The sequence below is a fragment of the Apodemus sylvaticus genome, chromosome 1 (genome assembly GCF_947179515.1).
Source record: "Apodemus sylvaticus chromosome 1, mApoSyl1.1, whole genome shotgun sequence".
Lineage (NCBI taxonomy): Eukaryota > Metazoa > Chordata > Mammalia > Rodentia > Muridae > Apodemus > Apodemus sylvaticus.
The window spans coordinates 184,204,344-184,217,382 of NC_067472.1; the positions used below are offsets into that span (position 1 = coordinate 184,204,344).

The window sequence follows — 13,039 nt, forward strand, 5'->3', positions numbered from 1 at the left end:
TTAATGTATTTTAGCCGGGCGGTGGTGGTGCACGCCTTTAAACCCAGCACTCTGGGAGGCAGAGGCAGGCAGATTTCTGAGTTTGAGGCCAGCCTGGTCTACAGAGTGAGTTCCAGGACAGCCAGGGCTACACAGGGAAACCCTGTCTTGAAAAACCAAAATAAATAAATAAATAAATAAATAAATAAATAAATAAGGCTAGAGAGAAGGCTCAGTGGTTAAGAGCACTTGCTGCTCTCGCAGAGGACCAGAGTCTGCCTCCCAGAACCCACAATAGACAGATTATGGAACGCCAACTGCATGTGCACACAGATAGGTAGAAAACAATTAAGTGTTTTAAGTTCACCAAAACCAACTAGAACAGCACAAACTTACAGAACAGGTTCAAAAGGGAGAATACAAATACAGAGGTGGGTGGGCGTCAGCCCGGGCTCCCCTCCTCCCCTGCCTGAGGCTCTGTCTGCCTTGGCTCTGTTCCCCAGCTCACTGCCCTCTCCTCAGCTCCCAGGATGCACCGCGGGCCACTGAAGCTCCTGACGACACTGGGACGAGCACTCACACCCAGGGCTGCTGCCCTGTGTCTAGTGACATTCAGAGTGAGAAACTGAGGCAGGGAGCCACCTTGAGGCCACCCTCGGACTCAATGCACCTGTCTAAGATGAAACCGTGATTTAACCCTGGCCAAATATTTGGGCTGGAAGAAGAGATGCAACATTCTGATCCCCTGGGATGAGTGTGTAGACTTGTGTGGTGCAGAGACCCTGCCCACCTCAGAAAAGTGGAGAGTTGATTGAGGCACCGGATGTCCACGACCATCCTCTATGAGCACACACATGTGCATGTACTGCACGCCTGCATATATATGTGCAGATGTGCAGGCATGAGCATGCACACACAGACACACATACATACACTCACAAAGACGACATCACAGTATCACATTTGAGTTGACTCAAGACCTACATCTCACAGGACGCAGGAGAGCAGTTGGAAGACAAGATGGGTCTAGGATGCTCCCATCTTGGAAGACACTTTCAGATATAACCATTGCTGATGTGAGCAGTACTTTTGGTACCAATTTGTAGACAGCACATAAGCATTGGGGGCAGGGGGCAGGGTCTCATGTAGCTCAGGCTGGCCCCAAGCTCACCAAGTAGACAAGGATGACATTGAGCTGACCCTCCTGTCTCTGCCTCCTGAGGGCACAGATTGCAGCTGTGGACCATCACATCCCACAAGCAGACAAACGTACACCCTGTTGCAAGCTCTGGCCTCTCTGGGAGTTCAGACATGCCTGCCTGCAACAAAGGTCAGGAAGGACAATAGCACATGCTGTGACGTCTTGGGGTAAAGCTTAGCATGGATGGGGCTGAGGATGTGACTCAGGGGCCATTCTTGCCTAGCACACATGAAGTCCGGGGTTCAATTCCCAGCACTGTATGAAGACAGATGTGGTAGCACACGCGTGTCATCCCAGCACTAGGGAGGTGGAGGCAGGAGGATGAGGAGTTCAGGGCATCCACAGTGACACAATGAGTCTGAAGCCAGCCTGAGGTTCAGGAGACCCTGTGTCACCAAGAAACACTGTCCTAGGGACCGGGATACCAAGGGCCGCTCTAGGAAGCACACTTTGTCTTCACACAGGGTCCGGAAGAGAAGATGGCAAAGCACAGGGGACCTTATCCACCAAGGGGTCTTTAGTGAGGCAAGGCTGGTTAACGTGAGACCCCGGCTCACGGTTATGTCTGAGAGCCCAGAATCCCAGAGGGGCAACAGGAGAAACATGAAGGTGAGACAATCAGACTGTTAGCAAATAAGAGGCCAGCCTGGGCTACAAGAAGCCCAGTCTCCAAAGCAGAAACAAAGGAGAGCACAGAGAAGCCTGCTGCCAACAGCTGGACCACAGAGAAGAGAACAACATAGAACTTTCCAGAACAACTTAGAAAGAACCTCCCCCGCCCCAAGAAAAACAATTTGCAATCCACCCAGAGGCAAAAAGCAGTAGCCCAGGCTAGACCAGAGAGTTCAGGGCAAGCAGGGGTTTCCCTGTAGAGCTGAAGCTGTGGTCCTTTGCCATGGAGGCAAAAGAACAAGAGTTGACGCCAACACACACACACCACAGAGGTCTTTTATCATTGTGTATTTGAAGAATGTTTACAAAGTAAAAAAATATGCATTTTGTGGGCTCTGAATCTGAGACCCACACATAAAAATAAATACTTTAAAAAGTCACAAGTAGCTATAACTTAAGGTGGGGTCTTGGTACATCTGCAAAGTGTAGAATTCCAGAAGCTGGCAGGAGGGTCCGAGGTCAGACACACTGGTCTCCACTGGCCACACACTTGAGGTCCCGGAGGAGCAGGCCAAAGAGGTTGCGGGTGACAGAGTCCACCAGGCAGCCAGGGCTCTCCTGAAAGGACAGGGCTGGCTCAGGGGCTGCTGGGCCTCAGAGCTCCCAGGAACTGCAGAGCCCAGGCCCCTGCCCAGACTCACCTTGCTCTGGGCCTCCTGGAGCCTGTGCAGCCAGCGGGAGAGGCGGCGGCTCGGGGGCCTGGGCTCTGCTGTGGGCTGAGGCTGTGTCTGTGGACAGAGGAAGGGGACTGTGAGGCCGCTGCGGGGACACGGGGGAAGCCCAAGTGGCTGGAGGCCCAATGTGGAGGAGCCGGGGACCCAGGACTCACACAGGTCTGCAGCTGGGAGTGGATGTGGCTCAGTGTGTGAAGGGGGTGGTCCAGGAGGGTGGCCAGGGCGGAGTCAGTCATGTTCTCCCAGACCTTGAGTGTCAGGGCCACCTCAGCCTGCAAGGCCTTGGGGCGCTCCTGGACCTGAGCAAGGAGACAGGAGGGAGAAACTGTGAGGGAACAGGGGAGGTCGGGGGAGACAGGTGAAGGGGACAGGACAGTGGACAGGACAAGGGACGTCTGAGACATAGAGGACAGGGGACATCTGAGGAGCCACAGCCAATGGGCTCACACTGTGGACAGGCCATGGAACTGCTAGTGAGGAAGAGGAGCAGGACAGTGGAGGCCCAGATGGCACCCAGACGAGGCCTGAGGGCAGGCCGGGTCCAGCGCCCACTCACCTGCAGCTGCTGCAGGTCCCAGGCCCTGGGGAAGAGGCGGGAACTGCACCTCACCTCCTTCTCCAGCAGCCTCTCTTCCTGGAAAGAAAAGACACAGGTTAGCCTGCATAGGAGGCTGAAGGTTAGATCACCGCAGTGGGCTGGGGTGGGTCACCTCAGGAAAGATGAAGTTCACTGCCAGAAAGACAGGGGTTCCTCCACAGCAGGGGGGACTAGATCACCACTGCACAATTACTGAGTAGGAGATAGCTCAGTTTGGAAAGGGTGGAGATCATCCCACTGCAGGAGAGTCTGGGGTTAGCTCACTGAAGAATGAGTGGAAATTAGCCTCCTGTAGCAATGGTGGAGAAGGGTGGAGACTAGCTCACTGAAGCAAGGGTGAATTCAGCCCAGGGGTTGAGGTTAGCCCACTATAGCAGGAGTTGAAATCAGCCCACTGCAAAAAGTGTGGAGATTTTCATCCCTAAGGGATGAAAGCCAGAAAGAGAAGGGTGGAGAAGGCTAGCCCACTCAGCAGGTCAGAGGGAGACTCACAATGGCATCCTTGGCCTTTTTGAAGGCCTGCAGCTCTTTTGGGGACAGAGACTTGAACTGAGCAATGTGGCAATCCTTTGCTTCCACTGGGAGCCTGGTGGCCCTGGGGACAGGGTGAGCCTGGGCACTTGTCAGCACCGCGGCCAGCAGCAGCAGCAGCAGGAGGAGCATGTGGCCCCCAGCTGTTTCTGTGTCACAGAGGGACAGAGTGAGAGGTGCAGCAAGGGGACTCTGGGGACAGACACCCACCAGCACTCTGGGGACTCACCTGGCTTCATGTTGCTCTCCGGGGTCTGTGAGGAGATGGGGACTCAGGTCTCCCTCGAGGCTGGCCCTGGGTCTTGCTTGGTGTCTCTGGCCCTGTGGCTCTCAGCCTGCGCTGTGGGAGGACTGAGGAGCAGAGGCTGGAATCTCGGCTGTTGTGCACCGCCATCCGTGCTCCATGCTTTTAACCTGGCCTGATGGGCAGCCCCAGCTGATGTAGGAAAAGTGAAAATAAGGTGGCAGGTTCACACCTGCCGCTAGGGGAGCCCAGGCTGGGGAAGCCCAGAGCAGGGCGTGGCGAAAGCAGGTGAGACACTGCAGGGAAAGAGAAAATGACACAGTCCAGGTCAGCTGGGCAAGGTTCCCCGGGAGGCTTCCCACAGGAAACTCGGTGTGGCTTTGAGGACACAGGCTCAGGTGCTTGGTTTGGTTCTGTGGCAGATACCTGTCTGTGCGAGAGACTGGACAGACAGATGTCCTGCCTTCTATTCAGTGTCCCACCCGGGCTGTGGGACAGACAGACAGATCCCCAAGAGCTGCCTAGGAGAGGGGTGGAGACCCAAGGTTGCTGCCAGGCAGGAGAGGCTCAGAGACAGAAACCTAAGAGCCCATCTCCTGTGGAAAAGGAAGTATGCAGGTGCCCAAATCACCCCATCAAAGTTTTGGGCCCCTAATGTCATCTGGCGGAGGGGATGTGCTGATGTTCTCCCTGATGGTCTGTCTGCCCCACCCTGGTCCCGTCTACCCCCACCTTTCCAATCTCTCGTCAGTCGTGTCCTCCTCGGCCTCCCCTTTCTCCCACAAACCTTCATTTCCCCCTCAAGGTCCCCTTTCTAGTTTCATGACCTATCGTAGGCCTCGTGTGAGGGAATGTGGCTTGTCTGACTCTTTCAGTCGGGGTCGCCTCACTGACTAAGACAATATCCTGTCTGCTTCCCAGCACCTTTAGGAGTTTCAGTTTTTTTTCCTAAGTGGCTGAATGAAAGAGATCCTGCGGGGTGAACTCCCCACGTTCTCACGCTCTGTCCGTCTGTGGTGGCAGCTGGGTCGGTCTCCTCCTGTTGTTACTGTGAGAAGAACAGCTAAGATCATGGGAGTGCAGACATCCCTGTGGTGGGGCTTAGCGACCTTGGGGGCTCCCCGGGTATGGTGGGGCTGGGTCACAGGGGCTACCTTTTGTTTTCTTTGTTAGAGACCTCTGTGCTGGATTCCACTGTGGTGTGACACTTTGCTCTCCTCAGCACTAGGTAGAGTCAAGGAAGCTTCCTCTTCTCCCGCATCCTCACTGGCCTTTGTCATTGGTTTTCTTTTGTGTGGAGGTTGATTTTTGAGACAGGATTTCTCTGTGTAGTCCTGTCTGCTCTGAAACTCCCTGTGTGGACCGGGATGGCCTTGTTTCCCCAGCGCTTGGGTTAAAGGCATGTGCCGTCACATTCAGCATTATTAGTGGAATTCTGAAGGGGTTTTAAAATTAGATTACTTGTGGTAAGGCAATCATTTTCTTTTCTTTTTCTTTTCTTTTTTTATTTTTATGGGTTTTTTTTCTAAGATGGTCATTTTCATAGTGTTGATTCTGAGAGTTCAGGAGCCCAGAAGAGATGTGTCTATCATGTAGTGTCAACATCGATTTCTTTTTAGGAGTCTCTACATGTTCACTGTAGAGGTTTTCACCTCCCTGGTTAGATTTATTCCTATGTGTACCTGAACTTATTTATATTTTTTTGTTGGTAGATTGAGTTCTTTTCTTATCTCTCCCCATTATTTATTTCATTGAAACAACTGTGAATGGAATGTTTTTCCTAATTCTGTCTCAGCAAACTCACTCTTGGCATAAAGAAAGCTGACCTGTTGGCTTTTGGTTTGTATGGAAGCAGAGTCTTGTGCATCCAGGCTAGACTTCAAACCAACACACCGATGCCCTCAGACTGCTGGTCCGTGTGACTACAGAGATGTCCCCTCCCCCCTCACTCTATGCAGCTCTGGGCACTGAGCCCATGGTTTCCATCATGGTAGGCAACAGCCCATCAGCTGATGTTGGGTCTAGCCCCAGCTCTAAAGCCACTGGCTCTTGCAGTTTTTTGTTTGTTTGTTTGTTTGTTTGTTTGAGACGGGGTTTCTCTGTGTAGCCCTGACTGTCCTGGAACTCACTCTGTAGACCAGGCTGGCCTCGAACTCAGAAATCTGCCTGCCTCTGCCTCCCAAGTGCTGGGATTAAAGATGGGCGCCACCCCCGCCCGGCTCAGGTTCTGCTAGACCTACAGTTTCCTGCTGGCGTCCGGAGCAGCTCTCTTTTTCATTCAGTCTCTCTTCATCCTTATTTTTTTTTTGTGGGGGCGGGCAGGGAAAGAAGGAACAAGTTCTATGTAGCCCAGGCTGGCCTGGGGTTCTTTGTGTAGCTGAGGATGGCCTTGAGCTCCTGGTCCTCCTGCCTCTGCCCTCTACTGCTAGGATTAGGAACTTGTCCCACCATGCCTAGGATGATTGGCTCTGGGAGGGTGTAGCCCAGGGTCTCAGTGAAGGCGTGTGTGATGAGGACCTTCACTCATTTAGTAGACTCCATCCCCAAAGGGAGGCTGACCTTGTCCATGGGACAGAAAGGAATCCTGGAAGGCAAAGGTGCCATTTCTCATAGAGATTTTTATTACTTATTTATTTGAGACAGGGTTTCTCTGTGTAGCCCCGGCTGTCCTGGAACTCACTCTGTAGACCAGGCTGGCCTCAAACTCAGAAATCAACCTGCCTCAGCCTCCCAAGTGCTGGGATTAAAGGCGTGTGCCACCACTGCCCAGCTACCTTTTGTTTATTTATTTATTTATTTATAAATATTTATTTATTTATAAAGATTTGTTTATTTATTATATTTAAGTACACTGTAGCTGTCTTCAGACCCACCAGAAGAGGGAGTCAGATCTATTACAGATGGTTGTGAGCCACTATGTGGTTGCTGGGATTTGAACTCAAGACCTTTGGAAGAGCCATCAGTGCTCTTAACCGCTGAGCCATCTCTCCAGTCCCCTATTTATTTATTTTTAAGATTTATTTATTTTATGTTTATAAGTCAATTGTAGCTGTCTTCAGACACACCAGGACAGGGCATCTGATCACTTTACAGACGGTTGTGAGCCACCATGTAGTTACCGGGATTTGAACTCAGGACCTCTGGAAGAACAGTCAGTGTTCCTAACTGATGAGCCATCTCTCCAGTCCCAGGAGAACTTTTTTAAATCAGTGTGATGCCTTTTGGGAAGATCATGAGGCAAAGACTCTGGGCAGAGGGAGAGAAAGCGCAAAAGAGGAGCGTCCAGACTAGATCCCAGGCAGCAGCCCACGGCAAAGATGTCAGCGCCCCCTTTTAGGCTCATGTCAACCTGTCAAGGAGGTTTTGTGTCATCACAGTATTGAAAACCTAAGATCACAAATGGTCTGTGGCTCCACCACCATTTTTTTTTAAAGAGAAACAACTGCAGAGTCAAAGAGGGAGCTGTCCGGCCCGGCCCAGGGTTACCTATCAAAGACCTGGTGAGAGGGCTTTGCCCTTTCTCTCCAAAGTGCGGGTGAGCCCCTGGCCTTGGTATGTGTCTTAACAATCAGAAAACTGGAGAGACTTAGGAGAGGAGAGGCTTCACCAGCCCCCTTCATTCCCCCCCCCCTTCATTCCTCCCCTCCACCCGCCCTCCCCGCCTCCTCCCCCCCCCACAAGATTCCAGGGAGAGGTCAGTAGTTCAACATCAGGTAACCAAGCTGGGGTGTGGCTCAGCGCTTGCCCTAAAGCCTCCAGTGAGTCCTGGGGGGAGGGGTGGAAGAAGAAACACAGATTACTAAGGAATGCATTCATTTGCATATTTATATGTATGATCACCAACAAGACCATTAAGTCCCCATCTGGAAGGTTTGTAGTAGGGCTACTGAAGTGTTGCTAACCCCTTTGCTGTAGAATTATTATTATCAATATAATAGTTTGCTAATTCTTTGAGAACTTTATACAATATATTTATATTTTTTTTATTTATTTAATGTATATGAGTACACTGTAGCTGTCTTCAGACACCCCAGAAGAGGGCATCAGATCTCATTACAGATGGTTGTGAGCCACCATGTGGTTGCTGGGATTTGAACTCAGGACCTCTGGAAGAGCCGTCAGTGCTCTTAACCACTGAGCCATCTCTCCAGCCCATACCATATATTTTAATCATATTTTACCGGCAGCTTCCCCCTAACTCCTCCCAGATCAACTCCTCACCTTCCCACTCCCTCCCAATTAGTTTCTCCTCTTTTTTTCCTTTTTTTCTTTTTTCTTTTCTTTTTTCTTTTCTTTCTTTTTTCTTTTCTTTTTTCTTTTTTGGCTTTTTTCGAGACAGGGTTTCTCTGTGTAGCCCTGGCTGTCCTGGAACTCACTCTGTAGACCAGGTTGGAGTTTCTCCTCTTTTTAAAAAAATAGCTTACTAAAGCCAGATTTCTGTTGCGCACACTCCGAGGTACAGGGCCATCCTCTTGAGTGTGCTGACTACCAGGGCCCACACTGTTAATGAAAACAACTCTCCTCCCTCAGGAAACATCAACAGTCAGGTCAGTAGCTCTTCAGTTCAAGTAAGGGTTCGCTTACACCTCTGTCCTCCAGGCCAAGTGCTGATTGGCAAGTCTGATGCAGGTAGCTATGGCCGCTTTGCCATCAGACTTGTGGCTGTCTCACATATTGTGTGTGTGTGTGTGTTTGTGTACATGTGTATATATGTGTGTGTATGTGTGTGTATGTGTGTCTGTGTGTTTGTGTATATGTGTGTCTGTGTGTGTATGTGTGTATGTGTGTTTGTGTGTGTATATGTGTATATGTGTGTGTATATGTATGTGTATGTGTATATGTGTGTGTGTGTGTGTGTATGATAAATGTCACACTTGTGACTTAACACCCTGTTGATCTTTAATCTCTGCCCTCTGATGAGTTGTGACTTCTGGTGCCCACATGCCCTGCACAGAGAAGGTTCTCTGAGGAAGACCTGCACTAAGCAGGTAGAGCAATGTAACTGTGGAGCAGTGGTTCCCAACCATGCTAATGCTGTGACTCTTTAATACAGTCCTTTGTGATGGGGTCTAAATTTACTTTTTGTTGCTACTTCATAACTGTAGCTTTGCTACTGTTATGAATTGTAATGTAAATATCTGATATGTAAGATATCTGAATGGCAGCCCCTGGAATAGGATTGTTTGACCCCCAATGGGGTCTAGACCCTCAGGTTGAGAACCATTGGTTTAGATATTATATCTATTTAGATATTATATCACTGTTTGATATTATATCTATTTAACAGAATACCAGTATCAGGCTCACTCTGGGGTCTGTAGACTCTCCAGCCATGGGCTTTCTGACAGATTTGCAGTACCAGGAATGAGTTTCCTCCTGTGGACAAACCTTAAATCCAGTCACAGATGAGTTGGTTTCCACGATAACATTCACACCACCATTGTGGCCAGGGGAATATCTTGTCATTATTGTCCCTCACAGGGTCCACATTCAGAACATTTCCTCCCAGCAGCCGACACAGAACCTTCCGCGGCTTTTTTTTTTTTTTTAAGATTTATTTATTCTATGTATGAGAGCACAATGTCGCTGTCTTCAGACACACCAGAAGAGGGCATCAGATCCCATTACAGATAGTTGTGAGCCATCATGTGGTTGCTGGGATTTGAACTCTGGACCTCTGGAAGAGCAATCGGTGCTCTTAGCCCCTGAGCCACCTCTCCAGCCCCCTTCCAGGACTTTAAAAGCTGGCCAACAAGAAAGAAGCTTCCTGGGCAGTACTGACTTTACTTCCCCAAGTCCTCTGCCCATGTATGTGAGCAGAGGACTTGGGGAATCAGTGGTATTGACCTCACCATCAACTCCACCGGGCAACCAAGAGCAATAGTAACAGACTGCATTGGTTTGGGTTCTTGCTATGCGATTATAAAAATGTGTTTCTAGATAATGGAACCGAGATTCACAGAGAAGACATTTCCTAGAGTTATGCTCTAATTAAAATGCAGAGTCAGGAGCTGGAGGGTTGACTCAGCAGCTAAGAGCACTCTGTTCTTGCAGAGAATCCCAGTGCCCACATCAGTCAGCTCAGGGCCATTTGTAACTCAAGCTCCTGGGGACCTGATGCCCTCTTCTGGCCTTGGCAGGAATCTGTAAACACATGCATATGTGTGAGCTCATGCACACGTGTACACACACACACACACACACACACACACTCATATACACATAAATAAAAATAAAATATATTTTAAAGCAGAGTTAGAGTTTGAAACGTGCATCAATGATGGCAAATCTCATGTAAAGAATCTGTAGAGTACACATATGACCATATCCAAAATAAATGCAAAGAAAGAGTTGTTTAACAGTGGCAATATATTAAATACACACAGAGCCAGGCGGTGGTGGCACATGCCTTTAACCCCAGCACTTGGGAGGCAGATGCAGGTGGATTTCTGAGTTCGAGGCCAGCCTGGTCTACAGAGTGAGTTCCAGGACAGCCAGGACTACACAGAGAAACCCTGTATCAAAAACAAAACAAACAAACCACACACACAGAGCACACAAACTCAAACAAAATGTGTGTGACAGAATTGAGAAGTGCTATTACTTCAGTGATGTTTTGGCTTTCTCTACTAAGTATCTTACAGAATTAGGCCCCACAGGAGGGTTCTAAGAATCTCAGATCCACAGAATGCCAAGGTCTGTGTGTGTGTGTGTGCGGGCGCGCGCGCACACGCGCGCGCACATGTTCACATGCATGTGCATGTGTTTCAAGTCAGAATATGGAGATATGGAGGCCCCACAGGAGGAGATGTCTGTCAATCAGAAGCCCTGATGGCCCTGATGGCAGAGCTGGTGTCCCTTCCAGTCTAGTTCTGGAGCAGTTCTGTCAGCTAAATCATCTCCCGCTGGACTTGGGGTCTCTTCTTCGGAGACAGTAACAACACAGGAAAGGGAGAGGCGCTCAGACACAGCTCCCGCCCCCCATCCCTACCCCCAAAGCGCAGCCAGCCTGAGGTCCCCGGTAAATGGGAAAAGAGGTTGAAGACGACATTGTCTAGGTTGCATACAGGTGAGCCCTGAAGTCGCGGATGGCGATGGAGGGGACAATGTCAGGACGGTTTTCCCAATCAATTTCGGGCAGGCGCTTAGCAGTCTATAGCCTTGATCCTTCCGCCCTACCATACCTGACTGGTCCCCTCTGGTGCTTAACCCACATTTCTGCTGCACTCATAGTTTTCTGATTTTTGTGTCATCTCTTTGAGTCCTGGGGACCTCCTCACGTTTCCTGTCCCCATCGGTCTCCGATGCAGATGGGACAACAGGTGAGGAAGCCAAAGGCTGAGTCTGAGCTCCTAATCTACCCAGACATCCCTGTCCAAACCAGAGACAGGAAACTGAGTCTCCATCAGGACCTAAATGGGCGGGGCTGCAAGGGGCGGAGCTGCAGGGCTGACGTCAGGGCGCCCACGCTCCAGGCTATCAACAGCAGCAGGGAGGCACTGGTGCTTCAGAGTTTGCAGCACTGGGACCCAGAATTGTGGGGACACATGAGAGTCAGAACTTTGAGGACAAGACCGGCCCAACCAAGCCAAAGGTCCCGGGGTCTGAGGGAGGAGCATGGTCGTCTGAGCAGCGCAGCATTGTTTCCCCTTTTCCTCTGTCCTACCAGGATTTGTCGTATTTCCTTTTCTTTCTTAATGGTTTATTTATTTATTTTTATTTTATGTGCATTGGTGTTTTGCCTGCATGTATGTTTGTGTGAGGGTGCCGGATCCCCTAGAACTGGAATCATAGGCAGTTGTAGCTCCCATATGGATGCTGAGAATTGAACCCGGATCCCCTGGAAGAACAGCCAGCGCTCCTAACCATTGAGCCATCTCTCCAGCCCTTCTTTATCTTTTTTAAAAATTAAACTTGAAGCCGGGCGGTGGTGGCGCACGCCTGTGATCCCAGCACTCTGGGAGGCAGAGGCAGGCAGATTTCTGAGTTCGAAGACAGCCTGGTCTACAGAGTAAGTTCCAGGACAGCCAGGGTTATACAGAGAAACCCTGTCTCAGAAAAAAAAATTAAACTTGAGTTGGGTGGTGGTGGCATACACCTTCAATGCCAGCCCTCGGGAGGTAGAGGCAGGCAGATCTCTGTGAATTCAGGGCCAGCCTGGTCTACAGAGAGACCAGAGTCCAGAGAGTTCCAGGACATCCAGGGCTACACAAAAGAAACCCTGTCTTGAGAAACAACAATAAAATTTAAACTTGATTTGTTATTGTCATTGCTTGTATCTATAAGTGTGTGTGTGTTTGTGGGCATGTATTTGCCAGGTTGTGTGGGCACAGAGGTCAGACGACAACTTTGTGGGGTCGGTTTTCTGTTTCCACCTTCATGTGGGATCTGGGGATTCAACACAGCTCCCCAGGCTTGAGCTATCGTCTGATCTCTACACATGCTTGGTGGCATTCCAGAACCCAGACTTACACACACACACAGACACACACACACACACACACACACACACACACAGAGGCATGCATGCACGTCCGCATGCACGCACACATGCACACATGCGCGTACATGCACACATGCACACACATATACACACATGCACACACATACACACACATACATACACATATATGCACACACGCACGCGCGCACACACACATATGTGCACACATGCACACATACACACACATCATACACACAGAGGCATGCATGCATGCACGCACACACACATGCACACATGCGCACACATATACACAAATGCACACACGCACACACACATACACACACATGCACACACAGAGAGAGGCATGCATGCATGCATGCACGCACACATGCACACATGCACGCGTACATGCACACATGCACACACATATACACACATGCATACACATGCACACATGCACACACATATACACACACAGAGAGAGGCATGCATGCACGCATGCATGCACGCACACATGCACACATGCACACACATATACACACATGCACACACATACACACATACACACACATATGCACACACACACACACACACACGCACGCACACGCACACACATGCACACATGTACACATACACACACACAGAGGCATGCATGCATGCACGCACACACGCACACATGCACACATGTGCACATACA

General features: G+C 50.0%; 1 protein-coding gene across 1 annotated transcript; it reads right to left on the bottom strand.

The window, feature by feature from the left end:
• Positions 1 to 2,311: 2,311 nt before the first annotated feature.
• Positions 2,312 to 3,787, bottom strand: LOC127682928 (interferon lambda-2). Its single transcript, XM_052179686.1, has 5 exons — positions 3,617 to 3,787; positions 3,083 to 3,160; positions 2,682 to 2,825; positions 2,494 to 2,580; positions 2,312 to 2,410 (listed from the first exon to the last, which is right to left on the bottom strand). The coding sequence occupies exons 1-5, from the start codon at positions 3,785 to 3,787 to the stop codon at positions 2,312 to 2,314; spliced, it is 579 nt and encodes a 192-aa protein (XP_052035646.1).
• Between the last annotated feature and the right edge of the window lie 9,252 nt (positions 3,788 to 13,039).

Coding starts and splice junctions, on each gene's coding strand:
- LOC127682928 (XM_052179686.1), bottom strand. CDS start 3,787: ATGCTCCTCCTGCTGCTGCTGCTGCTGGCCGCGGTGCTGACAAGTGCC. Junction 2,581..2,681: donor ACTCCCAGCTGCAGACCTGT/GTGAGTCCTGGG, acceptor CTCTGTCCACAG/ACACAGCCTCAGCCCACAGC. Junction 2,411..2,493: donor TCCAGGAGGCCCAGAGCAAG/GTGAGTCTGGGC, acceptor CTGTCCTTTCAG/GAGAGCCCTGGCTGCCTGGT.